The sequence below is a fragment of the Lampetra fluviatilis genome, chromosome 45, assembly GCF_964198595.1.
Source record: "Lampetra fluviatilis chromosome 45, kcLamFluv1.1, whole genome shotgun sequence".
NCBI lineage: Eukaryota > Metazoa > Chordata > Hyperoartia > Petromyzontiformes > Petromyzontidae > Lampetra > Lampetra fluviatilis.
Genome location: NC_136319.1, coordinates 5,524,252 through 5,552,218, shown reverse-complemented (window position 1 = coordinate 5,552,218; position 27,967 = coordinate 5,524,252). Strand labels below are relative to the sequence as shown.

General features: G+C 54.2%; 1 protein-coding gene across 1 annotated transcript; it reads right to left on the bottom strand.

The window, feature by feature from the left end:
• Window positions 1-553: 553 nt before the first annotated feature.
• LOC144947486 (E3 ubiquitin-protein ligase TRIM11-like) lies at window positions 554-22,831 on the bottom strand. The gene is made up of 6 exons (XM_078876712.1): window positions 22,238-22,831; window positions 21,877-21,972; window positions 10,824-11,057; window positions 9,979-10,001; window positions 8,675-8,778; window positions 554-1,104 (listed from the first exon to the last, which is right to left on the bottom strand). The coding sequence occupies exons 1-6, from the start codon at window positions 22,808-22,810 to the stop codon at window positions 554-556; spliced, it is 1,581 nt and encodes a 526-aa protein (XP_078732838.1). The 5' UTR covers window positions 22,811-22,831.
• Window positions 22,832-27,967: the final 5,136 nt, after the last annotated feature.

Genomic DNA, 27,967 nt, shown 5'->3' with positions numbered 1-27,967 from the left:
AAAGACACGGACACAATAACAAAGACACGGAGAAAGGCATACACACACCAACCCACCCACCCAAAGACAAAATTCCCCCGTGTAGCCTTAACAGACTGTTGGGGCAAGTGCTGTTAGCGACCACCTAGGAAGGCCGGCACGGCACACGAGTGGATGGGTGGCCAGGACCAATCCCTGCCGCCTTTGTCTCCCCAGTGGCGATGTTTACACACCGCAGCAGGTACTCATTTGAGGCTCAGTCGACCTAGGGGAGACCCAGGACCGAATCGGATAATCGTCACTAGTGTTGGTGAACCGGTCATGGGCCTCCCCTAGGTCGACTCAGCCTCAAATGAGTTCCTGGTGCGGTGTGTAAACATCACCACTGGGGAGACAAAGGTAGCCACGCGTGCTGTTAGCCATCCAACCCTCGAGTGCCGTGCTGGCCTTCATATGTGCTCCCTACCAGCACTTGCCCCAACAGTCTCTTAAGGCTACACGGGGGATCTGTGTCTTTGTGTGCACGAGTCTGTGCGTTGTGCCCGTTTCTCTGCGCTGCTCACACTCCGTGCTCTCAGGACGCACGACTCAGGTCCAGAATCTTCACGGAGTCACCATCATCACCATACACATACAGTCCAGGGTAGAGCGGTTGACGAAACGAGTGGTGAATGGAGTGCAGCAGCTCCATTGAGTCAGCACTGTAAAACGACAGCAGCCCCGCCTCCCAGTTCAGGTGACACCCGACTTTCCGGGGAGGATCCCTCACCGGCACTGAGGTCGCTACACCACTATGCCACACATAGCAGCTGCTGTTATTTTTACATAAAACCCAGGATGAGTCGTTTTGTCCCAGGCTGCACTCGTCACCATGCCCTTCCCGTGCGATCGTCCTGTACGCGACTCCAACGTCCCAGTCCCCCGCCGCACCCCCCACGTCCACCTCCCAGTAGTGCTGACCCGACGAGAAGCTCTCGGAGCACAGGGCTTGTGTATAGTCATCAAAGCGGTGTGGGTGATCGGGGCGACCCTGGGAGACAACGGTCAGCGTCACCGTCCTGAGATTCGAGGAAATCTGGAGGTTGTTGTGGGCCGAGTTTGGGTCCAGAGTCGGTGAGCGTCCATCTGCAGTAACGATAATCACAGTAGCCGTGTAACAACAGCACCACTACAACAATAGCACTCGTGCACTAACACGCATGTACACTACAATAGAGCAATTCATAATGAGCATTATTATACAACGTTGTAATGCGTAGCTATCGGTGTGATGACATGTAATGGGCACTTTGTCAATCCACTGCTGGATGAGGGCCTCCCTACGCCGTGTGGGTCGTGGGGGATATTTGACCATACTTCGCCATGCCGGTCAAAACGTGTTGGTGAAGACAGGTGGCACAGCTGGAGAGAGCACAGAAGTACAGTACAGCGGTGCATTTGTCTGCACAGCCGTCTGCTGCCCACTACGTAGCCCCACAGCCTATAGCACCTGCTACGCACGGTGGTGGCCGCCCGTGTGATCCCTACCCAGGCCCACCTCCTGCTGGGCTTTGCGAGATGGGAGGAGGTGGGGCGCACTGTGCGGTAGCGCCCGTGGGTGGCAGTGGATCGCAGCAGCAGCAGCGTGAATATCAACACCGCCGTAGCGTCTCTGTGTGTGTACAACAAATACAAAGATCTCGCATATAACCTTTCACAGACTGTAGGAGCAAGTGCTTTTAGTGTGCACACGTGGGGGTGAGTTTGCCAGCACCACGTCAGACCGCCTTTGTCTCACCAGTGGTGATGTTTACACACCACACCAGGTACTCATTTGAGGGTGAGTCGACCTACGGGAGGTCCAGGACCATGTCAGATAACACATCACTGGTGTTGGCCTTGAGCGGGATTCACATTCTGGACGCCAGGTTCGAAGTGTAATGTGAGGATATATCCGGCTCACTGACGTATCACAACTCGTCATGATGATTGGCTGTGCCGGTCCTGGTCTATAGCCAATGGGGGGAAGCCTAGGGGCGTGGCCCTGACGTAATGTAAAAGTGACAGCTGTAAGTAGAGGATTGGTTCTGCTGGCTTGGCCACAGCCAATGGGGAGATGAGTCGGGGGCGTTGTCCCGGGAGCCTACGAGGGAGCCTGGAATATTCCATGGAGGCTAACCATGATTGGTGGAAACGTACCACGTGACCCGGGTATTAAATAGGGGTGGAGACGAACGACACGGGGTCAGAACGGGAACGAACGGAGGAAGGGGCCACGCGTGAGCGGGGCTCCAGGTTGCAACGTGGCGGCGCGTCTCTCTCTCTATCCCTCTCACACTGCCTGTCAGCAGCATGAAGGAAAGCTGTAATGCAAGTTGAATAAAAGACCGGATTCCAGAAGTCGCCTCAACGACCTGTATTACATTGGTGTCAGAAGTATCTCTTGAGACCGTTTGGACAATTCCTCTAAAATGTCGAAGCACCTCAAGAAGAGAAACCCACCGGACCCTCCGTCGGAGGAAGAGGTTGAGGCAGATGAGGACGAGCTGCTGGGAGCTGCGGGTCCTCTGCCTCCGGCTGCTGCTTTCCCCGACGCTGCTCATCGCCGACAGGCTTGCGAAGCGACGTCTTTGACTGCGGACGAGGGGTGGCGTCGACTGGCGGAGCAGATTGAATCGCTCCGTGCGATTTTGCTGAATCTGGTGACGGCGGTCGCATCTTCAGCGGCCCTCGGTCGGCCGTGTGGAATTTAACCAAGGGCCGATAGTCAGGATTTTCAGCAAGAAACGACGTCCGCCATTGTTCCTGCCGCGGAGGGAGAAGCCTCCATCTTGGGTGGGGCTGCTGCAATGAAGCCGCCAGACGCCATCTTGGGAGGGGCTGCCAAAACGTGGCCGTCGGATGCCATCTTGGGCGGGGCTGCCGCCACACGGCCGCCGGATGCCATCTTGGGCGGGGCTGCGGCCACGCGGCTGCCGGACGCCATTTTGACAGAGCCGCAAAATACGTGGGGAGCGGGATTGGAGACACTCGAGGCGTCGGACATTCACCGCGGACATCGCCTTCCTGAAATCAAAAAATTTGTCGCCAGGGGCGATTGGAGTGGGTTCACGTGGCGGTTCGAGTCAGCCTTTCGGTCGGTACGATGGACAGAGGCGGAGGCACTGGAGGCTCTGCCCACGCTGCTGGATGATATCTCCTTGGCGGTCTTCCGATCCATCCCGGCGAGCAAGAAGAAGACGCTGCGTGACGCTTTCACGGAAATGGCGGAGTTCTACGAACTGCCGACGGCGGCCACCAGAAAATTTATGTCACGTCGTCGAGGACCAGAGGAATCGCCCTTGGCTTACCGAGGGGCGCTGTTAGCGCTTGCCATGGCCGCCTACCCCGACTTGTCAGCTGATCTTCTGGATCCTCTCATCCTTTCCAGAATGATTGAGCTGGCCCAGGAACTGAACATCTCATTGCCGGTGTGCGGCCACGAACCGCTTACATCTCGATGGGCGGCGCGCTGCTTGGACACCAAGTTCAACCTAAAACGCTAGGATCAGATGGCGGCATGGATGGGGAATCCCGAAATAGACGGTCTACCGTTGGGGTGGTCTCCACGTCGGGTCATCCACGGCTCCAATGACTCCAGCGACGACGAGGTGATGGCTGTTGTTCCTCGCTGGGTCCTGAAACGCCGGCCGCGCGAGCAGCGTGATGGGGCCGGACGACCACGTGCAGGGACCGGGACGAGTGACTGCCGGGCGACGGCGGCCACGTGTTTTAAGTGTGGCCGACGAGGCCATTTCACCCGGGATTGCCGCTGCCGACCTCAGCCTTCTCAGCTCCCGTCGGGCCGGCTTCCATCTCCTCCACCGGACGCGGATCCATGGCACCCTCGGGCAAGTCGGCACACATTGAACACCCGGCAGGTCTTGTCACATCACCCATCCACTCGCACACATGTTTGCACTCCGGACAGTAATTGTGGTGCACCTGTGTCGATGCCGCACTCTGCGACACAATGGAAAAAATTGGCCCGGAGGGTGGTAGCAGCCGCGTCGGGGTCCTCGACGGTACGGGGTACCATCGATGGGATCGATGTTCGTATTTTGGTGGACACTGGCGCATCTGCCACCATCATTTCCGATGTTATTTTTCATCTCCTGTCCATTCCTATGTCACGTATCCGACCGGCTAATGACGCGTGCGTTGCTGCTAATGGGGGTAGCATGGGTATTTTGGGGCGAGTTGATGTGCGCATTGCTATAGGGAATATCACCGCGGAGGGACCAGTTTTGATCTCATGTTCACTGGCCGTCCCATGCCTATTAGGCACCGATTTATTGCGCCGCATGCCAGTTAAAATACTCGTCGACCAAGGTTGCTTGGAAATGCCAGGGGGCCGTAGGATGTCGTTCCTGCCGTCCCTGCTGGGCCGTTCGTCCCCAGATAATGCTGTTAACGCGATTGTTGCTGCCACGGTGGAGGTTCCGTCGGGCTCGCAAATGCTTGTTCCGCTGCGTTACTGAAAGCGTTTGGATGCTGCGGATGGTGCGACGGGTGTGCTGTTGTCCCCGTCGAATTCTGTGGCAAAATCCTTTTCCCTAGTAGCGGCTCAAACTATCGTTCGGCCTGGTCAGGCCCCGTTTATACAAGTGTTAAATGGGGGCCCGGACCGGGTCGTCGTCCCAGCTGGCTCGGTATTGGCTCACGCCACTACCGATTTCACCAGCTTTGAGGGTGAACCACCCACAAAAATGGCCGCTGGCGGGCCACGATACGATCGTTCAGACGATCGATGGATCGCAGATTTGTGCGGGGAAAATACATCTTTGTCAGCCACGCAGCGGAGCACCTTGCATTCATTATTATCGGAGTACGCTGACGTTTTCAGTAAAAAGATTTGGATCTGGGCCATACCTCGCTCTTGTCGCACCATATCGACACCGGTGTGGCGGGACCGATTTGTATGCACCCGCATCGCATGAGCCCTGCTGAAAGGGAACACATGCGTAGCGTGTTGGACGACATGTTGGCGGCCGATATAATTTTGCCGTCCAACAGTCCTTGGGGCGCGCCTGTGGTGCTGGTTAAGAAAAAGGATGGTGGGACGAGGTTTTGTGTGGATTTCCGCTGATTGAATAAGATATCCGTGGCAGATGCATACCCCTTGCCACGGATGGACGACTCGTTGGACGCTTTGTCAGGGACAAATTTTTTCTCCACCTTCGACCTGTCGTCTGGGTTTTGGCAGCTTCCCCTCAATGACGCGTCCAAACCAAAAACAGCGTTCCGCATGCCACAAGGCCTCTTTGAGTTTAACCGCTTACCTATGGGCTTGAATGCGGCACCGGCGATGTTCCAACGCCTGATGGAACTGGTGCTAGCGGGGCTGCAGTGGGAAACGTGCCTCATATATTTGGACGATATCATCGTATTCAGTCGCACGTTCGAACAACACCTCCAACGACTGGAGACTGTATTTCAGAGGATGCGCTCAGCTGACCTAAAATTTAAACCAAAGAAGTGCCACCTTTTGCAACGGTCCGTCCGATACTTGGGTCACATCGTCAGCTCTGACGGTGTGTCCACGGACCCTCAGAAAATGGCGTGTGTCCAAGAGTGGCCCACGCCCATTTCGGTGGGCAACGTATGGCGGTTTATTGGGTTCACATCCTACTATCGCCGTTTTGTTAAGAACTTCGCAACGCTGGCTAAGCCACTGCATGTTCTGACGGGGAAAAATCAGAGATTTAAATGGGGCCCAGAAGAGAAGCGCTCTTTTCAATCTCTTCGGGATCATTTGGCCACCGCGTCGACGCTCGACTACCCGGACTTTTCCCAGCCGTTCATCCTTGACACGGATGCTAGCGATATCAGCATAGGAGCCGTTTTGTCACAGCGGAAAGACGGGGTCGAGCGAGTGGTGGCATACGGCAGTAGGGTTCTGTCCCCTGCCGAGACGCGATATTGCGTGACGCGACGAGAACTGCTAGCTATCGTACATTTTGTTCGCCAGTACCGGCCGTACCTGTATGGACGAAAATTCCTCGTGCGCACCGACCACGCTGCCTTGCAATATTCTTTGAAATTGGAACAACCGTCCGGTCAATTGGCTCGGTGGTTGGAATCATTACAGAAGTTTTCCTTCAATATCACGTACTGCAAGGGTACTCGCCATGGCAACGCGGACGCTCTCTCTAGGTTGCCCCCGACTCCTCCCTGCGCCTGTCTGATGGGTACGTACCGCTGTGCGGCGCTGCCTACCTCGCCCTGTCCAGTCATGGGGGCGATGTCGAACGATGAAGCTCAGGATGTACCCGTTGGCACCGATGATACGCTGCATTTGCCGCACTCGGTGCGGCTACGTGAGCAGGAGGCTGATGCCTCTCTGGCTCCACTGCGGGAACTGATCGGGAAACCGATATCTCATTTGGCTGGATGGAAATGGCAGATGTTTCGGGGCCAGGCGGGATTGCTGATGTGTACGGATGGATTATCTGACCGTTCACGCCTGGTTGTGCCAACATCCCTGCGTCATGATCTAGTCCGCGCTCTGCACGCCGACAAGCTGATGCACCTCGGCGTGCAGAAAACATTGGCCGCGTTGCAACAGGATTTTTTTTGGCCCGGCATGACTGCAGACGTCACAAACTTTATCCGGTCATGCCATGATTGTGCAAGGCGGAAACCGCCTCGTCAAAATTATATCCCGCCACTACGTTCGATCGAGGTGTCCCGTATTAATGAGCTAGTTGCTCTGGACATCCTGGGCCCGTTCCCTCCATCGGCTAGGGGAAATAAATACCTCTTGGTTGGGGTCGAATATTTTTCTCACTGGCCTCTGGCCTGGCCTTTGCCTGACCAAACGGCCTCGTCCATCACCGACGCTTTCTTGAATGGATACGTCATGGATAAAGGAGCACTCTAAGGGCTGCTCACGGATCAAGGACGTAAATTCTCCTCCAAATTGCTCAAGGATGTATGCTCTGCGTTGGGTACAAAGAAAATCCACACTTCCCCTTACCATCTGCAAACGGATGGCATGGTGGAACGATTTAACCGCACCCTTTCGGCCATGCTTTGTCACACGGTGAGTGAAAAACAAACCGATTGGGACTTGCACATACCAGGCGTCCTGGCGGCATACCGCATGGTTCCGTACGCGTCCACAGGATATTCGCCATTTTTCCTCATGTATGGCCGTGAGAATGTACCCCCGATTGATGTGCAACTGGGTGCAGGGAGTAAACAACCGTCCCCTTCCTTGCCTGATCACATACGGGACTCGCTTAAACGGGTTACGGAGGCATGAGAGGCCGCCAGATGTGCGACAGCCCGTACGCAGGCAAGGAAGGAGAGGTATGCGCGTTGATCGTGAACTGACATGCCTTGGTCGGTGGGCGATATGGCATGGCTCCATTGCCCTCAGGTGCCAGTGGGTACGTCCCCTAAACTGCACAAGCCTTGTCGGGGGCCTGTGAGGCTGGTGGACATTCGGAATCCCCAGAGTGTTCGCATCCAGTACGGCCAACGTCGTTGGTATGTCCATTCGTCGTGGCTCAAGCCCTACGTTGACCCGCGTGCTGGCCCTTCATCTCCACTTGTTGACCTGCCGGGGGCCGGCGTGCCGAATGTGCCACTTGCCGCGCCCGTTGATCCCCAGCGGGGCTGTGTTATACCCCCCGCAGATGAACAGGTTTTGAGGGACGACGAGACCCCGGACATCCCTCCTCCAACGGGGCCTGTCCCAGATACAACGGAAACCGAACATTCTTCTTCTTCTCCACGGCAACCACCTCCTGCTGAACAGTCGGCGAGGCAACCACGAACGAAGGGAGGAGAGGGTCCGGTGTCGCGTACGCGGTCGAAGTCTCTCCCATTTCGTATAATACTGCTTGCCTTGTGGTCTGTCACCCTGGTGTTACTGCGCTCCAGGGGCGCCCTAATGTATGTCTGTTGTATTAATGTTTTAAATTCCTCGGCGCATTGACGCCTACTCCCCCTTACCTTGTTAATGCGTCTTAGACGCCCTGAGATTTATTCAAAGGGATTCGGCCTGTCACCCCTTTTCCCAGCCGAGACAGCTGACTTTTTACACCGGGGGGGGGGGGGGGGGGGGGGGTGATGTAATGTGAGGATATATCCGGCTCACTGACGTATCACAACTCGTCATGATGATTGGCTCTGCCGGTCCTGGTCTATAGCCAATGGGGGGAAGCCTAGGGGCGTGGCCCTGACGTAATGGAAAGGTGACAGCTGTAAGTAGAGGATTGGTTCTGCTGGTTTTGGCCACAGCCAATGGGGAGATGAGTCGGGGCCGTGGTCCCGGGAGCCTACGAGGGAGCCTGGAATATTCCATGGAGGCTAACCATGATTAGTGGAAACGTACCACGTGACCCGGGTATTAAATAGGAGTGGAGACGAACGACACGGGGTCAGAACGGGAATGAACGGAGGAAGGGGCCACGCATGAGTGGGGCTCCGGGTTGCCACATGGCGGCACGTCTCTCTCTCTATCCCTCTCACGCTGCCTGTCAGCAGCGTGAAGGAAAGCTGTAATGCAAGTTGAATAAAAGACCGGATTCCAGAAGTCGCCTCAACGACCTTTATTACAGTAGCAAAGCTCACTAAGCACTACACTACCGCTCTGCAACATACATGTACAAGTACAATTACGTGCACAATAACAGATGCAAACGTAGCAAGAGTCCGTGGAACTCACACATGAATGCCAGAAGGTTGACCACAGCTCCCTGCAGGGCGCTTATTGAGGCGATGTCTTCTTCACTGGGAGATGAGGGTGGCGATCCCTTCTGAGCGTCTCTCCTGTGAGACCAGAACCAGCAGTGACTCACACAGCCTGTGTCTTACAAAGCATCATCACACAACATCATCACACGCAGCATCATCACTCACAGCAGCATCACACAGCCCGTGTCTTAACAGCATTATCTTATGAAACACAAGAATAAGTTTTGCCCTTTCTGGCAATAAAATAGGTGCTCTGATGTTCAAACACCAAATAGAAACCTTTTTGTAAGGAATCAAATCTGCATTAACCACACCTACTTGTGGTGAACATGCAAACAAACATGATCTGATCATTATATATGATGCAATGTCTTTGAAATTGATTGGCCTAGAACAGAGACGGCCTAGTCTCACCAGTGTCAGACCAGAGAACGCCAAAAGGCGAACAGTGAACATGTTTGTTTGCAGGTTCATTACAAGTACCTGTGGTGAATGTAGACTTGATTCCTTGTCAAAGGTATCTATTGCTGTTTTAACATCTAAACACCTGTTTAATTGCCAGAAAGGGTAACACCTCTTCTTATTTTTCATACTATGATACTGGCAAAAAGGTCCCATAATACACTAACATCTCACGCAGCATCATACCACACATTATCATCATTACGCACAACATCATCACCCAGCATCAACATACACCATCACTCACAGGATCATACCCCACATCATCATCACACACATCATCATCACAAAGCCCATGTCCCACACACGACGTCACCCCGTGTCGATTTAAAGCTTTCGTGACTGCAGGGATTCATCTTCTTGGTTCTTTCGGTAAAGTCACGTAAAAGGGAAATAAAATAATAATAAAACAGAATAAAATACAATTCTCACGATGTTTCGGCCACAACGCAAGCAGCCGTCCTCAGGTGAAGAACATTTCACAAGTAGTGACTAATCCCATATCTGCATTTACTATAAATATGCTAAATTCCTCTGCTGATATGCAAATTCCTTTGTCAAGGCGGCCTCCTCCTCTAACCCAGCTTAAATATGCGCTGCCAAGCCGGGTGGTGTTCATTCAGACGCTGTCTTTCCGACAGCCCTGTTCTTCACCTGAGGACGGCTGCTTGCGTTGTGGCCGAAACGTCGTGAGAATGGTATTTTATTATGTTTTATTTTTAATATTTTATCATTTTCCTTCTACGTGACTTTACCGAAAGAACCAAGAAGGTCACCCCGTGTGTTCATCTGTGTGACTTCATGAGTTCATACCGGGTAGTATCCTTCAGGTGAACCTGCGGGAGTCAGACACAGGGGGCGCGAGTCAGTTCACCTCCAGCCACGTTAACCACACGGTGATTGGTAGACGCGATGAGCTGGGCTGTGCTCAGCCATTCGCATATCCCAGTATTGTTGGTTGTAAACAAGACAAAGCCGCGGACTCGTCCGGACTCGATGGTTCTCATCAGCAAGGTGTGGCCTCTCAAACCGTTGCCACTCGGTACCTGATGTCATGGGCAAGAGGAGTCAGTGGTACTCAATATCGCAGTGATTGTGAACCAACATTCAAAATAAGTACGCACTGTGAGGGTGAATTACACCTAGAGCGTTGCGTTAGCAGAGTCGATAGTTTAACAAGATGAACATTTGTTGAAGCAGGCAATCTCCGCATTAGACTCGTCAGAAGTCAGTGCTGAAAAAAATCCCCCTGGAATTACTGAAATTAAAAGCACTTCTATTTTCAGCATAACCTTTGGTTATATGAATAATTAAAATGTAGTGTCAAGTAGCCTAAGTCTATTGTATATTATAGGACTATACCGTTACAGTTTTAAATGACAACGTCTGCATACATTACCAATCAATTAACTCGAGGGTTAGTCGTTCATTTATTAATTGGAATTTCAGCAGTAATTTATATTTGTATCAGGATATACAAATCCACGTTGGTGAACTTCATTCTCAATTTAATTTCAGAACGCATGGGATATACATTGCATTGACAATGCAAGATGCGTTATTCTGTGCATTGAGTTGCATCGCATGTGCTGCGTTTAAAAAAATGCAGCGAATATACACGAACTGGGGCACTCGCCCTGGCTCTGTTAGCTTTCTACCTGCAGGAACGTGAGCAAGTCCCTCTCCTCTTGTAGAGCGCGCAAGCGCGTGGCTGCTGCCTGGAGGTCGCTGATCTCGCGCTCGTAATGAGAGATGTTTTCCTCGATCTGGGACAGCAGCTCGCGCCCCTTCATGTCCACGTGGTTCAGAGCTGCCCTCTCGTCCTCATCCAGCATCGCCCTCATGTGGGTGAACTCGCCTGAGATGCGAGCCTTGGTCTGGACCATGGAATCCTGCAAGGCACGTGCGATAGATTCTATCAACTCATATACCATTCTGTAAAGACCAAAGTCACATTGTTTTCTGGATACTCAAACCTAGTTTTTCCTGCCTCAACATTGTCGTTGGACTCTCATTGAACAGGTCAATAACTTAAAGTATCTAGGTGTTATCTTGTTCTTCACATTGATCATATGACCTGTAATGATATAGTCCAAACTGCCATCCTCCCCATCTTTGACGCCTGTAAAATCATCGACCGCCTAGCCTCTTGTTCCATTATACCACCTGGCCGCCAACTTTGACCTTGATGCCTCTGTATCACCTCTAATTTGTCCCCCCTGGATACCTTCATCCTTAACGTCCTTTTGAACAAAACTGCCAAATATGCGTAAAACAGTATAGGGGACTAGCGGTCACAGGGGGTAATGACAGGGGAATTAGCAAAGGAAGAGACTTTGGGGCCACAAAGGGTAATGACAGGTTAATTGACATAGTGGGCACAGGGGGTAATGACAGGGGAATTAACAAAGGAAGAGACTTTGGGGGCACAAAGGGTAATGCCAGGTTAATTGACATAGTGGGCACAGGGGGTAATGACTGGGGAATTAGCAAAGGAAGAGACTTTGGGGCCACAAATGGTAATGACAGGTTAATTGACATAGTGGGCACAGGGGGTAATGACAGGGGATTTAGCATGGCAAGAGACTAGGGGCCACAGGGGGTAATGGCGGGTTAATGGACAGACAGGGAAACGATCTGGGGTCTACGAGAATGATCTAGTATAGGAGCTGTGGCCAAGTGATAGAAGGGAGCGGGTGTGGATCAGGGGCTGAGAACCATAGAGAAGGTTCTAGAGTAGGGTCGTGGCCAAGGGTCAAGGGATGGCCACGCTGGGCATAAAATGGGTCGAGAGGAGAGGCTCGAGGCTGCTGTTGGAGTCAGGGTCTTCGCCTGTCACGTGAACGTGTCGTAAATACATATCATCACAAGAGCAATGTCTCCTGGAGCCGTTACATATGTAGGGACCTTAAAACTCCGCAAATTCCAAGTCACAACTTAAAAATTATTTCGCTATTCATTAAAAAAAATCCATCATTAAAACTTCCATGCTGCTGCTACTACCTCACATTACTGTAATGTACTTGCCTCTCACCCTAGGCTGGGCTTCCTCCCCACCCTCCAATCGATTAGAGAGCTGCATGATGAGTGAGATATGAACCAGTTCTGGATTTTACCTTCAGCAATTCGCACTGATCCACACCACTAGGTATGGCCAACTAGCCTCAATGATCAACACGATGTGGGGAAGCCTTCATCCAGAAGTGTATTGGTGACGATCTGTTAATTATTTACAAAATAGAGAAGCTGTGATGCCGCCGCCGCGAAGCCGCTCCTCGGGCACCCCATCTACGACCTCGCCACCACCAAGCGACGGGGCCGACCCTGCTTCCCCCTCACCGCTCCCCACATAAACACACCCTCACACATTTCCCCCCATAGAACTCCGAGGGGAGGCCCCCTGGCCGGCAGGTTTTTACCCGAAAGCCCTCATAGGGATAATCTTCACGGTTTCCTGCGGCCAGGGAATTGGACGACCTCCCCCGATGCTAATTCACACCGCGGCGCTGTGACCCGGGTTGAGATTGCATGGTCACGGCGGAGGGCTGTCTAGCCACCACGGTTGAAATGCACCCCCACACACACATATCGGCAAGGCCGGCAGGAGTCCGCAGCTACGAACGGAGGGAGAAGTCAGAGGGGGGGCGGCTGATTGGCATAACGGGTGTGCTCGGGGACCGCCGCCGCGCGGCCGCCCACGGCGAGCCCTTTGTTACGGAAACCGCGGCTGATTTGCATAGCAAAGGCACCCGGGGGCCGGGGCCGCGGCCAGCGTGCGCCCATTGTTAGGGAAACCGGGAAGGCGACTGAACGAGTACGGCGACCTGATTGGCCGAGAAGGCGCTCGGGTCGGCGTCCTTTGATGTAGGTTAAGGATAAGAGGGGGGCGCAGAGAGGTAAACTGGTCTCTTGCTCATAAAGTGAGCCCTCGGGACGGTCTCCAGTTCGGCCACTCGAGCGTCCGTGCGACGCATCGAGGTGAGCAGCGAGGACGAGCTCGCCGGAGTGCCGTATGCACCGAACTGTGAGTAAGAAAAAGAGGGAAACAGAGTATGGAAATTTAGCCTATCAACTTGTATAAATCGGGTACAGACCCTTGGGCGATAGTGTAGGCCTGCCTTGCCGATCCATACTGCCCCAACAGTGAATCACAGTCGGCCGATAATAAATCATTAATAACCCATCGCAGCCTCGTGTGGTTTGGACGAGCGGGTGAGAGCGCGTGGTGCGGTGTGCGTGTGTGCGCTCGTAACGGGGGCGGTCGGTGTTTCCACGAGGGCACGCTCCGTTCTGTCGCCATGGAGACTCGTGCTGTGTGAGGGCTCACACCCACCGTAAACACCCGTTCCGCGGTCCCTTTAAACGAGCGTTATCACCCGCTCGCGGCGGCCGCGCGTGCACGAGCAACGTCATTCGCCCTCCGACCCCTGACCCCCCGTTCAGAGCGTGTGATTGCTGCGCGGGGCTGTGTGAGGGAAGGCACGCGGAGGGTGTTTGAATGGACAAAGTAGCTAAGGGGCCAGCCCAGAGTTATGTCTCACAGAGAGGAATCGGGGGGCAGTAGCCCCCACAAATTGGTGCCAGAAGTCGTACGAACCCTCACATCTTCACGGGAAGGTGGCGTGTTACTCCATGCAAAGGTAAGGCATGTGTTCACCGGCCAGGGGACCCCTACATGGAAAGCGTTTTCCCGCAATATCATAGGGGCTAAAGAGCTTAATGGCTGGTCGGACGCGCAGGCGTTGCGACAACTTACGTTGAACCTGGATGGGCGGGCAGCCGACTTTGTAGAGGCACTACCCGAAAGCGAGCAAACCCAATTAGAGGACCTAATGCGTAGATTAGACCTGCGTTTCGGCACGCGCAACGCGACATGGGCAAAGACGGCCTTAGAGGCACGCCGACGCCAACCCGACGAGGACTTCTGAGACTACACCGAGGACGTGCGATCGCCCGTCCAGAGTTCGCGAAGGAGGTCATTGACGCGCTAGCTGCAGACAAATTGCTCAGGTACCTAGCTCGCACCGCGTGGTGGCAGCCCAAAAGGAGTAGTGCAGGCCTCCCCTTCGATACCCTGGTCGAGCGCGCCCTTGAGTGCGAGGAGCTCTCCAGCGAACGCGCGCAGCTCCGAGGGTCGGGACAGGAGTGCACCGTGGCGAGCCTGATCCCTGACGAGGAGGAGGAGGATGAGGAGGAGCCCGCCAGCCCAATAAGGAGACAGGCAAGACAGCCCCAGAGACCCCGCTAGACAACCCCGGGGTGGGTAGCCGGGTTACAGACCGGCATGGGAGATATTGCTGGCCGGGTAAACCAAATGGACAGTAAGATAACCCAAGTAGGTGAGAGGGTAACCCAAGTAGGTGAGAGGGTAACCCAAGTAGACGACAAAATGAGCCGGAGTATGACCACGCTGCAGTCCTCCTTTGAGACCACCCAGTCCGAGGTGGGGAGCTAACTGGAAGGGTAGCCCGACTAGAAGCAGAGTATGAGCAGCAGCGCACTGGGGGAGGAGGGAGTGGGCAGAGAGCCCACTACAGAGCCGCCACCCTTCCCCCAACATGCCATATATGCGACCAACGGGGACACCGAATGAGGGACTGTCCTTAGATCGCCCGAGCTAGACAAGAGCTAAGGTCAAACACTAAGGCCCCCCTAGAGAGGGGACCACCGGGGGGTGAAATCGACGTAGCCCCGATGCAAACAAGCTGTAATGGTAATAGCGAGCGAGTGACCCCCACGCAGATTCCAGCAACGACACCAAGGAACGCGGTGACTCCTGGCGACTGGCTGCGGGAACTGGTGGCGGGAATCACGGGGGCTACGTCGCTGGTGGAGGGGCAGGTCAACAGGCGGCGTACCCAAATCCTGCTGGACACGGGGGCGGTAGCCTCACTCGTGAGCGCGGCGCACTGCAGCATGATCGGGGTCGACGTGAGCCACCTGCAAGCCCCGGACCGCGCGCTGCACACGGCGAGCGGAGCCGGAATGGAGCTACTGGGGAGGGCCACCCTAGAGGTCCGCATAGGCAGCCAGGTGTGCACCCAGGAGTTCTACGTCTCGAGTGTGTTGTGCCACGAGTGTATTGCAGGTACCGACCTCTTGGAAATGCTGGGACTCAACGTGCAACCCCGAAGGCGGGATGCCACCATGGAGAGCAGCGGGGAGCGGATACCCTTCCTGGAACAAGAGCCGAATCGACCCCTCTTCGCACCCGTGGCCGCTACCCTGGTGACGGCCGTCACCATCGGGCCGCTCGCCGAGATGCTGGTACCGGTGACAACACCCTCCACCGACCCCGCGCACCGACCATCAGGTGAGGTAATGCTAACCCCCCACCCGCAGTTGGCGAAACGGTATGGGGTGGTGGGTTCAGCCACATTGGTAAACGCAGATGGGGGCTGATTGTTTATGCGGATGTTGAACCCTCACAGTACCCCGGAGATACTGCGACGGCGCACCCCGATAGCCACCGTACACCCCCTGCACGCACGCCACTCTGACGACTCGGTGTTCGCACTCTGAGCTGAGGACCCCGGTCGCCCCGAGGGCGACCAGGACCTGGCCTGGCAAGTCGGCCCGACTCCCTGAGCCGAGGTCGTTCCCCTGCTCAACGCGTTACACATACCTTGGGCAGATTTACCTAAGGGGGAAGCCGATTAACTGCGCAAGTTACTGCGGGAGTACGCCGACGTGTTCAGTGAACACGACTCGGAAGTGGGTCGGACAAACCTTGTTAAGCACCAAATTGACACCGGCGCAGCCCGACCCATCAAACTCCCCGCGTACCGAGTGGGCGCACCCGAACGGACCCAGATCAAGGAGGCAGTCAGGGATATGCTCCGTGATAACATAATCCAGCCCTCGGCGAGCCCCTGGTCAGCCCCGGTGGTACTAGTAACGAGAAAGGATGGGTCAACCCAGTTTTGCGTCGATTACCGCAAACTGAACGCGGTCACCCTCGGCGACGCCTTCCCCATACCCCGCATCGACGACACCTTAGACAGCCTCGCCGGAGCGCGGTATTTTTCCACCCTCGATCTCGCGACCGGGTACTGGCAGATGGAGATTGCGGCAGAGTATCGACCAAAAACCGCCTTCACCACCCCGATGGGACTATTCGAGTTTCGAGTACTCCCGTTCGGACTCACGAACGCGCCCGCGACGTTCCAGCGGCTGATGGAGCTTGTGATATGAGGCTTGCAGTGGGAACAGTGCCTGATTTACCTGGATGATGTGATAGTGTTCAGTAGATCTCTGTCTGAGCACTGGTCCAGGTTACGGGAGGTGTTCCAGCGACAGCGAGCGGCCCATCTCAAACTCAAGCCGTGTAAGTGTTACCTTGCACAGCACGAGGTGGGGTACCTCGGGCACCGCGTCAGCGAGGCAGGGATGCGCACCGATCCGGAGAAGGTACGCGCCGTAGTGGATTGGCCACGGCCAAGGAATCTGACGGAGATCAGATCATTCTTGGGGCTCACCACCTATTATTGTCGATTTGTAAAGGGATTCAGCGAGATTGCACATCCCTCACCCAACTCACTTCCCCTAAGAACCCCTATCAATGGACGGGGACCTGCCAGACGGCCTTCACCACCCTCAAAGACCACCTCACCCACACCCCCAAACTGGCTTTCCTCGATTTCACCACCGATTTTATTTTGGACACCGACACCTGCAGCAGCGGGCTGGGTGCGGTGTTGTCGCAGGTACAGGATGGAGCGCAACGGGTCATCGTGTACGCCAGCCGGACCCTGAGCGGGGCCGAGCTGAACTATTGCGTGACCCGCCAAGAATTGTACGCGGTGATTTTCGCGCGTAAGCAGATCCGGCCGTAACTGTACGGCAGGAAATGTCGCGTACGCACTGACCATTATGCTCTGCAGTTCCTTCTTACATTCAAGGAGCCGCGGGGGCAGATGGCCCGGTGGCTGGCGCAGTTGCAAGAATACAACCTGCAAATCGAGTATCGGGCTGGTCGGACGCACGCAAACGCGGACGCCTTATCGAGGCGGCCCGCGGTGTGCGCCAAGACAAGGGCGGAGGAGGCCTGCTCGTGTTTCACGGGGGGACGCTGCCGGCGGACAATGGACCCCCGGGAGGCCGCGGCAACTGACCCCCCCCCCCCGGTGAGAGAGAGTGCAGTATGCGCTACAGAGACCCCCACGGAGGAAGCCGGGAACCCAGCAGACCGCCCGGCGATCGCGGAGCGCACGACTCAGGACCCGACGAACCACCCCGCCCCGATCGGACGGATCCAAGAGGACGTCGGCTGCGCCTTCCCGGGCCTGAACGACGAGCAGCTGAGACGAACCCAGCAGCGGGATTCGGATTTTGCGGCGGTGGAAGCGGCCCTATGAGAGAAGAAGGACGCCCTGCCAGGACCCTGGAGTGGTTGGTACGGCCGGTTGTGTGTGCAGAACAGGGTGGTACGAGAACTAATAGAAGCCGGCCAGCCAGGGTGCATCTGTGTTCCCGTCCAGGTGCGACCCCAGCTGCTACGGCTGGTGCACGACCACCCACTCGGAGGCCATGACGGGGAACGGCGCACGCGGGAGACCCTGCGTCGCCAGTATCTCTGGCCCAAATTGACACAAGATGTGGCCGCCTGGGTACAGGGCTGCCACGTTTGTCAGCAGTGCGGGCCGAAGCCGACACGCTATCAGGTACCCCTAAGGCCGTTCCGCGTCAGCCGCACGAACCAGCTGGTCGGGATCGACCTACAGGGGCCATTTCCGTGGTCCCATCGAGGCAACCGCTATATCTTCGTAGCGGTGGAGTATTTCACCCGCTACCCCGTGGCAGTGGCCATCCCTGATAAAACGGCCCTGGTGGTGGCCCGGGCCTTCGTGGAGCATTACGTACTTAAGCATGAGATCCCAGAACGAGTCCTCACCGACAGGGTAGCGAGTTCGAGGCCGAGCTGTTCCAGGCGCTGTGCCAAGAGTTCGGAATCCAGAAGGACCGAACCACAGCGTACCACCCCCAAGAGAACGGTATGGTGGAGCTATTAAATCAGACCTTAGTGGGGAAACTCAAACGTATGGCGGCCGCAAATCAACGGGATTGGGACGAACACCTCCCCTACGCCCTATTCGCCTACGCCACCACCGTACACACATCGACGGGACAAACCCCTTTCTTAATGATGTTCGACCGTGAGTCTCGTTTACCCGCAGACCTGCTGTTCGGCGTTTCTTCCCCCCAGCCGGAGGAGGGGAGCCGCCCCATGGAACACCGGATGGAGATCCTACGGGAAGCCCGAGGCCAAGCATACCCACAAGGGGAAGCCGCACATCAGCGGCAAGAACAGGGCACCCGACCCCGCGTGAGCCCCCCTTATTCCCGACAGGCGCTAAGGTGTGGCTACACACCCCTCGCGTCGGGGCCGGGCAGGTGGGGAAACTGACGACCTACTGGCGAGGACCCTGGACCGTGGTGCGGCAGATCTCCCCCTGGACGGTACTAATCCAGGGCGGGAAGAGGGGTCGAGAGACGGTGGCCAACGTCCGCCGCTTAAAACAATGGAAAGCGGCCCCGGCGAGAGAGAACCCCGCCGCCCGAATGCCCCGAAATCCCGGGGTACCCGCACCACCCCGTGCTCGGGGGTCTCGCACGCTACATGGGCCCCGCCGGGCCCCCGACCCCGAGGCATCCCGATCCAGTAAGGAGATGGCGCGGGCGATGGCCCCTAAACCCTTTTGCTGCTGAGTTTGTGCCCCAGCCCGCAGGTACCGGGGGACGGGGAGAGCCGTTGGAGTGGAGGAGAAGGCCGCCGCAGGAACCCCAGAGGATGGAGCCACCCGCCCCGAGACCAGCCACGAGGTCCGGACGGATCCCCCGGACCCCGCAGCGCTTACTCGTGGGTGCAACCCAAGCAAGGTGCTCCAGTCAACCCGGGACTGGGACTGGCACCTCGGGGGGCTATGTGATGCCGCTGCCGCGAAGCCGCTCGGCAGGCACCCCATCTTCGACCTCGCCACCACCAAGCGACGGGGCCGACCCCGCTTCCCCCTCACCGCTCCCCACATAAACACACCCTCACACATTTCCCCCCATAGAGCTCCGAGGGGGAGGCCCCCTGGCCGGCAGGTTTTCACCCGAAAGCCCTCATAAGGATAATCTTCACGGTTTCCTGCGGCCAGGGAATTGGACGACCTCCCCCGATGCTAATTCACACCGCGGCACTGTGACCCGGGTTGAGATTGCATGGTCACGGCGGAGGGCTGTCCAGCCACCACGGTTGAAATGCACCCCCACACACACATATCGGCAAGGCCGGCAGGAGTCCGCAGCTACGAACGGAGGGAGAAGTCAGAGGGGGGGCGGCTGATTGGCATAACGGGTGTGCTCGGGGACCGCCGCCGCGCGGCCGCCCACGGCGAGCCCTTTGTTACGGAAACCGCGGCTGATTTGCATAGCAAAGGCACCCGGGGGCCACCGCCGGCGCCGCGGCCAGCGTGCGCCCATTGTTAGGGAAACCGGGAAGGCGACTGAACGAGTACGGCGACCTGATTGGCCGAGAAGGCGCTCGGGTCGGCGTCCTTTGATGTAGGTTAAGGATAAGAGGGGGGCGCAGAGAGGTAAACTGGTCTCTTGCTCATAAAGTGAGCCCTCGGGACGGTCTCCAGTTCGGCCACTCGAGCGTCCGTGCGACGCATCGAGGTGAGCAGCGAGGACGAGCTCGCCGGAGTGCCGTACGCACCGAACTGTGAGTAAGAAAAAGAGGGAAACAGACTATGGAGATTTAGCCTATCAACTTGTATAAATCGGGTACAGACCCTTGGGCGATAGTGTAGGCCTGCCTTGCCGATCCATACTGCCCCAACAGTGAATCACAGTCGGCCGATAATAAATCATTAATAACCCATCGCAGCCTCGTGTGGTTTGGACGAGCGGGTGAGAGCGAGCGCGTGGTGCGGTGTGCGTGTGTGCGCTCGTAACGGGGGCGGTCGGTGTTTCCACGAGGGCACGCTCCGTTCTATCGCCATGGAGACTCGTGCTGTGTGAGGCCTCACACCCACCGTAAACACCTGTTCCACGGTCCCTTTAAACGAGCGTTATCACCCGCTCGCGGCGGCCGCGCGTGTGCGAGCAACGTCATTCGCCCTCCGACCCCTGACCCCCCGTTCAGAGCGTGTGATTGCTGTGCGGGGCTGTGTGAGGGAAGGCACGCGGAGGGTGTTTGAATCGACAAAGTAGCTAAGGGGCCAGCCGAGAGTTATGTCTCACAGAGAAGAATCGGGGGGCAGTAGCCCCCACAAAGCACACAAGTCGCCTTCCTCATAGACCTGTCTCTCCACATCAACAATACACGTATTTTGTACACAATCTATTGGCCCGACGGCCTTTTGGGATTGTATAATTCTAGCATAACTGTATTCATTCAGTGCAAACAAACTACGGACCGATTTTGGAATGCAGTGTCGCATCAGCAGCGTCAGGCTCGCTTGAATCAATGCAGGTGAACTGCTAGATGTTATAGACAAGAACCCTTTATGATATGAATCTTAGTCAGACGAATAATTATTTGATGCATAAACAATTCCAGCATGTCCTCTACAGAATCAATGCTGCTAAAATGATGCACTCCCATAAGACTGTGGAGCCGATGGGATGTTTATTAATTTATGTATTAGGTGAAGAGACAGATGTGTAACGATATTATGTCTGTTTATTGTATTTTATAGTTATATTCTCAACCACGACTCTAATTATTATGTTTTGTGGTGTGTATTATATCATTTGGCATCTAACTAGGACCCATATCATTACAAAAGGGTCCTTGCTTCTAAACATAGGGCAGTACATCAGCCTTACCTCAAGCAAGCCTGACTCTGATACCGATACACTGGGTGTGGAAATTAGTCGAGAGTTTGCTTTTTACCGAATCAATACTTTTGAAACGATGTACTCCCACGTCGTGGGGCTGATGGTATGTGTACATTTATTCTCAAGATTTTTATAGAGGCAGATAAATGATGGAGAGGTTTTATCTACATATATGTTTTTGTTACTAATATTCTCCACGTTTTTTGTAAATTATGAATATCACCAGCTGATCTGATGCCCTGCATTACAATGGATACTTCTGCATGCAAAAACACAAACAGACTCATAGCAATATCGTTTAAGATATATAAAAAGTAGACACAATTACATAATAATCCCTACCAATGAAATGTAGGTACTAATATTTATTACTTTTAACATCACTATTCGTGCAAATGCAACTTTAAATGTTTGAAATAGTCATAGACTCTATGTTATGTTTGCTTGAAAGTTGGGTGCGTGTCATGAGAGCTACATTTTTTCCAGCATTCCCTACACGCTCTTGATGCCCCATCTCTAGCAATTAACAGTCGATTTCCTGCCATTTCATTTTCACTCGTGTAATTTCTAGTTTTTAATTCAATTCAGTCGTTGCTCCATACTGCATTATTTTATCTCACGCATTGCAAGCCATTGGAGTTAACCTGCGAAGTGCTGTGCAGTCTCACGAGATATTAACTTTTTTACAAAAACATTGCATTTTTTTCTAATTTATATTTAAAGCACCCATAGCCATGATAATGCAATATCCTGCACAGTTATTACACACTGACTCAAGACTATCAAAGTTTACTTGAATCTACGGAGTTGTCCTCACAAGGAGAGAGTCACAGACTCCACGCAGGGTGGAGGTAACAGGGTTACAAAGTCCACGCGTGGTACCTGCACGTCTCTGCGAGCGGCCTCCATCCTTCCCACAGACGCCTCCGCCTTCTTCCTCTTCTCTTCCACCGCTCGCATCTCCTCTCCGACTTCAATCTGTAAAAGGCGAAGTCACCCGAGGAGACTCCACTCCCTAAGCGGCTCCCTCTCAGCCCCACCACACACGGAGCCCTCCACAGTGATGGCTCTATAATTCCCCACCAGAAAAAGAGGCTAAGGCAGTTAGCCTGAAATAAAAAACGAAGGTGGAGAGAGAATCATCCCATCCATGATGGTTTTGATTTAATGAGATGTTGTTGTTGCACTTTATAAGCTCAGGTCACGATATCGTTCGCTCCTGAGCAGCTCTCATTCAACCCACCTTTCGTGTCTTGTGCTCGTCCTCCAGCGTGTCGACATCATGCCCTCTATGTTCTCCGGTGATGGTGCAGGCCATGCACACGAGGCTCACGTCCTGCTTGCAGTAGAACATGAGCTCCTGTTTATGCTTCATGCATCTTCTTTGCTCCAGGTTCGCAATCGGAGCCACCAGGACGTGGTCCTTCAACTTCACCCTCTCCAGGTGAGGCGCGAGGTGCTCCGTGCAGAAGGACATCTCACACTTGAGGCAAGTCTTCACTGCAGGCGTCTCTCCTTCTGGGCAGTGGTCACAGAAAGCAACACCATCATCAACAGCAGCAGCCATGGTCTCAGTCACTCGCAGCTGCTCTATGAGGTTGGCGATCGTCACGTTCCTGGTCAGCTGGGGCCGTCGAGGGAAGGTCTTGCGGCACTGCGGGCAGCAGTAGGAGTCTGTCTCCTTCCAGGCGTCCTCCAGGCACTGGAGGCAGAACGAGTGGCCGCAACTCAGTGTGGAGGGGCAGTCAAACGTGTCCAGGCAGATGGAGCAGCTCAACTCATGGTCCACGTTCTCAGAGGGAGCTGTGCTCGCCATGACCCAAGGCTGCACTCAAAGTACTCGCTTCCAGTGGCTCGGGAAAAATATATTTAAATAAAATACTTTCTGTTTATAATCTCGTGAGATGTTGATAATCATTGACAGGGGTGTTCAGGAGACTCTGGTTGAGGAGCTCACACATCAGCGATGAACGAAAATAATGAATGACTTCACCTGCAGTTAAGGTATACATACCTCGAGACGCGCCTTTAGAATGTTCCACGTGTATCTGTCCAAAAACAAACCCCACGGTAACCATGGAAACAGTGATGGTTTATCCCACGGACTGGTTGTACCGGCTCGGGTGAGGCTGTGTGTTTGGACAGCAAACCACTCCTTTGTAAAAAGTACCGACTTTCAAGGTGAAATACAATCTTTCTTGCGTCATTGTACTTGTCTTTAAAATGTGTGTATAAGTATCATAATTTTGAATTGTCTCTGTCAACTAACATCCGTTATTTTTTTTTTGTCTCGTGGTCTCTCCACTTCACGTGTGAATCGCTAAATATTTTAAGTCCTGGTGGTTGGTGTTCGGCTGGATTTGATGGACAGGTGGTCAGGTGGGCGGATGATTGGCCGGGTGGGTGGGTGATTGACTTAGTGGGTGGGTGGGTGTTTGACTTAGTGGGTGGGTGTTTGGCTGGGTGGGTGGGTGGGTGATTGACTTAGTGGGTGGGTGATTGACTTAGTGGGTGGGTGATTGACTTAGTGGGTGGGTAATTGGCGGGGTGGGTAATTGGCGGGGTGGGTGATTGAGTGGGTGGGTGATTAGCTGGATGGGCAGATGATGGGCTGGTTGGTGGGTGGGTGAGGGAGCTGGTCTGAGTGCAGGAGGGAGGTTAAGTGGCCGGATACGGGGGGGTGGGCAGGTGGTCGGGCTGGAGGGTGATCAGGAGTGAGATCTGGTGGGTAGGTCGGCTCTGAAGATGGGTCAGTAGGTCGTGGTGAGTGATTGGCAGGTGTCCGATAAGGCAGTTAGTGGGGGTGTGGGTGGTGGTCATCATAATCATGATCGTCATCATCATCCACCAGTAACAATCAATTAATCACCACCATCACCATGGCTCACGGTGGCAATGAACAAGGAAACAATGTGACTTAGATTGCAGCTTTAAATACCACGAGACACGTCATGGAATGTAGCCCCAAGGCTACAGCACTTACCCGTGTAGGCGTAGCTGTAGAATTACAAACTGTTCTGGGTTAAGTCTCAAATGAAATAATATCTGTACAAAGAAATCAATAACCGTCTAAAAAAGAAGCCAATTTTTACACAAGTCAGTCAGTCCCAGCTCTAAAAAGTGCCTGGGCCGGAATCCCGCTTGTTCTTCAGGGATCACCGACTCGACGAGGGGGATGATTCTCTGGAAGATGATGATGCGTTCCAGGAGTTTATAGGTCGTGCACAGGAGTGCTGTCAGCCTATAGCCTCCAAGGACGTCGGTTGGCTTGCCCACCTTGGGTATGACAATGACCATCGCCTCCCGCCATGCTTTTGGAATGCATCCGGTTTTCATGGTGTTGATGTACAGTTTTGCCATCCATTGGAATCCCCTAGGACCTAAGTGGTGGGAGCAATTCTGGGGGGATCCCATCTCTGCTGGATTGGATCAGCAGCACCCAGGCATCGTAGTAGGGCCCAGGCACGGTGGCTGGAGTGTGTGAAGTCCATGGCCTTCAACGCACTCAATCTGCCGTTCGTGTCTGGCTGATTCTACAGGCACTCGCAGGGCCTTTCCAACCTGTGCCCTCCACTGGGAGCTCGAGTAAAGCAGCTACAGGCCCGCCGACATTCTAGTTCTCTAAATTCGTGCCGTCGATTATAAATGTGGAGGGAGTAATCTCAGGACCCGGAGAAAATCAACATGTACACCACAGAGAGAGAGGGAACATCCAAACTCCAAATATGCAACAGGTGTCAGGGTCAGGATCGAACCCACGACCTCCTGGATACCAGGCAAGAGAGCTAACATCTCCTCGCCACCGCGGCGCCCAGTTTTCTCTGCAGCAGCCGATACCTGTGTAGTGTAATAGCGCCGGCTGGTGGACAACAGCGGCAACTGTGGTGGACAGACAGTACCCATGCCGGTGATGGTGTGTGCAGGGTGTAGGCAGAGGGGGGAACTCGGGTAATGGTCACGGAGGACCCCAACTGGAGGCTCTTGGAACCTGTTCGTGGGTTCGAGAAGGGAGGCACGGTCAGGGCGGAACCAGGCCGCACTGGGAGCATAAAAGCAGCCGAGAATGGGGGCTAAAGACTGCCGGTTCTGAGAATGGACTCGTCTCGTGGTTGCTGTCATCTCGTCGCCGTCATCGCTAATCATCTCCGCTAGATATTGCGCTATGAAGGATAGTGGTTGGCTATCTCAGTCGGTGCCGTCAGTGTTAGGCGGCTAGTGTTGTGTACAGGCTAGGCTGAGCTACTGTGGAGAGTGTTTGGACGAGACTGTGAAAGTTAATAAAGGTGCCTTCTAGAAACTGTCTCTCAATCATTTACACTATGAGATCTCCTTTACCAGTGGCAAAATATAGTAGTAGGTTTTTACCCTTTCAACTGGTACAAAAACTGACACCTTTATACAAGGCATCATGTCTTTTGGCGTCATCTGGTCCAACACCAATGGAGACTAGGCTCTAAGAAATGCTGTCTCGGGTGCGGACCAATCAACTTCAAGGACAGTGCATATCATTATCATCATCAGAGTTGTTTTTTTTATGTTTGCATTTTGACTGCTTGTGTTGTGATTATTGCAAACATGATGCCTTGTATAAAGGCGTCAGTTTTTGTACCAGTTGAAAGGGTAAACACCTACTACTGTCTCTGAATCGTTGACACTTCACCTGTATGGAACAGCCTTTTCCCTTTCCCGTCCCAAGATGTCTGCAAGTTGCAGGGTGGTGGGTGTCCCCATTCGCTGCCGAATCTCGGAACGCGCAAAAGCGGCTCAGCATCAATTTAATTCAGAGAGGGGTAGTAGTATCGCTGTTGTTTTCATGAAGACGTCACCACAGCGAACCGTAGTGGCATGACCACCAAACTCTACAATAGCCGGTGCCAAACTGTGGCGCATGTCCTCCCTCGCATTGCCTTGTGGGAGTCTCGGCACCAATAGTTTTTTCTCTCCGATCCTGACCCAATGACGTGCGCACAGTACGTCATCCGAACGGGAAAGGGTTAAACTACCCGCAGTCTCGTCACCATCTTCGCGGCCACCGGCCAACGTTGCCGCGTCTCCGTCCGATTCACGCTCGCGCGGTAGCCGATACTTTTTTTTTTCGTCGCACGCTAGATTCTCCCGAGAGAGAGAAGGAGACGCGGCACCAGGAAATGTGGCCACGAATGCCATTGTAGCGAGGACCCTCTTGAAAAAACCACCAAAACAATTAAAATCCTCGGAGACTTTGCGAGGCTCTCCCCCGCTGGGGGGGGTTAACAGATTTTTTTTATTTTTAATTAACCAAAAATATAACTTTAATTCATCGTTCGCATTCAAAAACAATCCGTCAGATTAACAAACTCGCTCGCTTAAACAACCCGGCACGCGTTAAACCAAACGGCGAGTCGCACACACACACACACGACCGCGCGGGATCGGTAGACGGGAAGAGTGAGGCAACTCATCAAAACTCACCACCGCCATGCTGAAAATCTGCCACGATAACAGCCGCACGCGAGCAGAACTCTGCTCCGTGTCTCCACACACACAAACAAACACTCATTAATTGGGCTGAAAACGCCTTCAACATGTAGAGAACCGCAGAGCTCGGGGGCGATCATCGGTAGCGCCGGCTGATCGGCGCGGATGCTGCCACCTTCCCCGCTCGTCTGTTGTTCAGAATCTTTATTTATCCTGGAGGAAATCCAATAAGCTACGAATCTTTCTAGATTTGAAGCTTTTGTGACTGAAAGGATTCATACTCTTAGTTTTGTCGGTAAAGTCACGTAGGTACAGCAAATCTGGCTGTGACGGTTCCACCTGATGACGGAGACTTGTGTTGGCCTCCGAAACGTCGTGATTTTTATTATTTTATTTTTATTATTTTTAATTTCATTTTTTACCCACGTGACTTTACCGAAAAAACTAAGACTACGAATCTTTGTTTTTTTACCCCCCCAAAGATGTCCGTTAAGGGGATGGGGGGTCCTCCATGTGCCTCCAAGTCGTCCTCCAACACCCCCCCCACCTCCCGCCCTTTCTCTCTCTATCTCTGCGCGAGAGCGAGGAGTAAGTCCCAATTCGGCGGCGCAGCGTTACGAAGTTGACGTCGTCACTACAGAGAACGCCGCGGTGAGTCCCGTTGGCCTATCCCATGGCTTTGCAGGCCAAAAGGGGCCGTGAGGAGGTAACGTGCGTGTGTGGCGCTGCTTTTTAGCGTCGGCTGTAAGTGGACAGTGGTGGCAGTCGCAGCGCTACGGTTCTCACGCGGTAAGTAACGAAGTCTTGAGAAAAACAACGGCGCTGTTGCTGCCGCGACGCCTCGCTCTACGCAAAATCGATGCTGTGCCCATTTTTGCGCGGTTCTGAGATGAGATGGCGAATGGGGCAGACAGACCCACCACCATCCACAACCACCCACAACCGCTGCGACTTGCAGACATCTCGGAATAGGACAAGGGGTGACCACCTCAGATTAGCGAGGTTGGCAACGTACGGTGCAAAAGAAGTCCAACACACACCCAGACCCATAGGAGACCCACAGAGATCCCACAGATTAGAACGCTTGGCAATGCACGGTGCAAAAAAAGTCCAACACACACCCAGACCCATAGGAGACCCACAGAGATCCCACAGATTAGAACGCTTGGCAATGCACGGTGCAAAAAAAGTCCAACACACACAGACCCAAGGACACCCAGACCAATATAAGACCCACAGAGTAGTCCACAGATTAGCACGGTTGGCAACGCACGGTGCAAAAAAAGTCCAACGCACATGCAACATGCAGAGACACGGGGTCTGAGTTCTGATACCGAACTTACTCCTCTGGACCGTAAGGCGCACACACGCAGCATTCCCTCCACCCACCCCACGCCTCCGGCACTCTCCCCTCTTTCTCTGCCCGTAGGTTTGCGTGGCAGGAGAGCGGTGGTGTAGCAGTTAGAAATGCATCCCCCCCCCCACACACCCTCCCTCTACGAAACCTGGCAAAGAT

Excerpts from the sequence above, each read along its gene's own strand:
- LOC144947486 (XM_078876712.1), bottom strand. The coding sequence starts at position 22,810 with ATGGCGAGCACAGCTCCCTCTGAGAACGTGGACCATGAGTTGAGCTGC. Across the intron at positions 21,973-22,237 it reads ACGAGCACAAGACACGAAAG|ATTGAAGTCGGAGAGGAGAT; the intron begins GTGGGTTGAATG and ends CGCCTTTTACAG. Across the intron at positions 10,002-10,823 it reads ACTTGCTCACGTTCCTGCAG|GTTCACCTGAAGGATACTAC; the intron begins GTAGAAAGCTAA and ends TGACTCCCGCAG.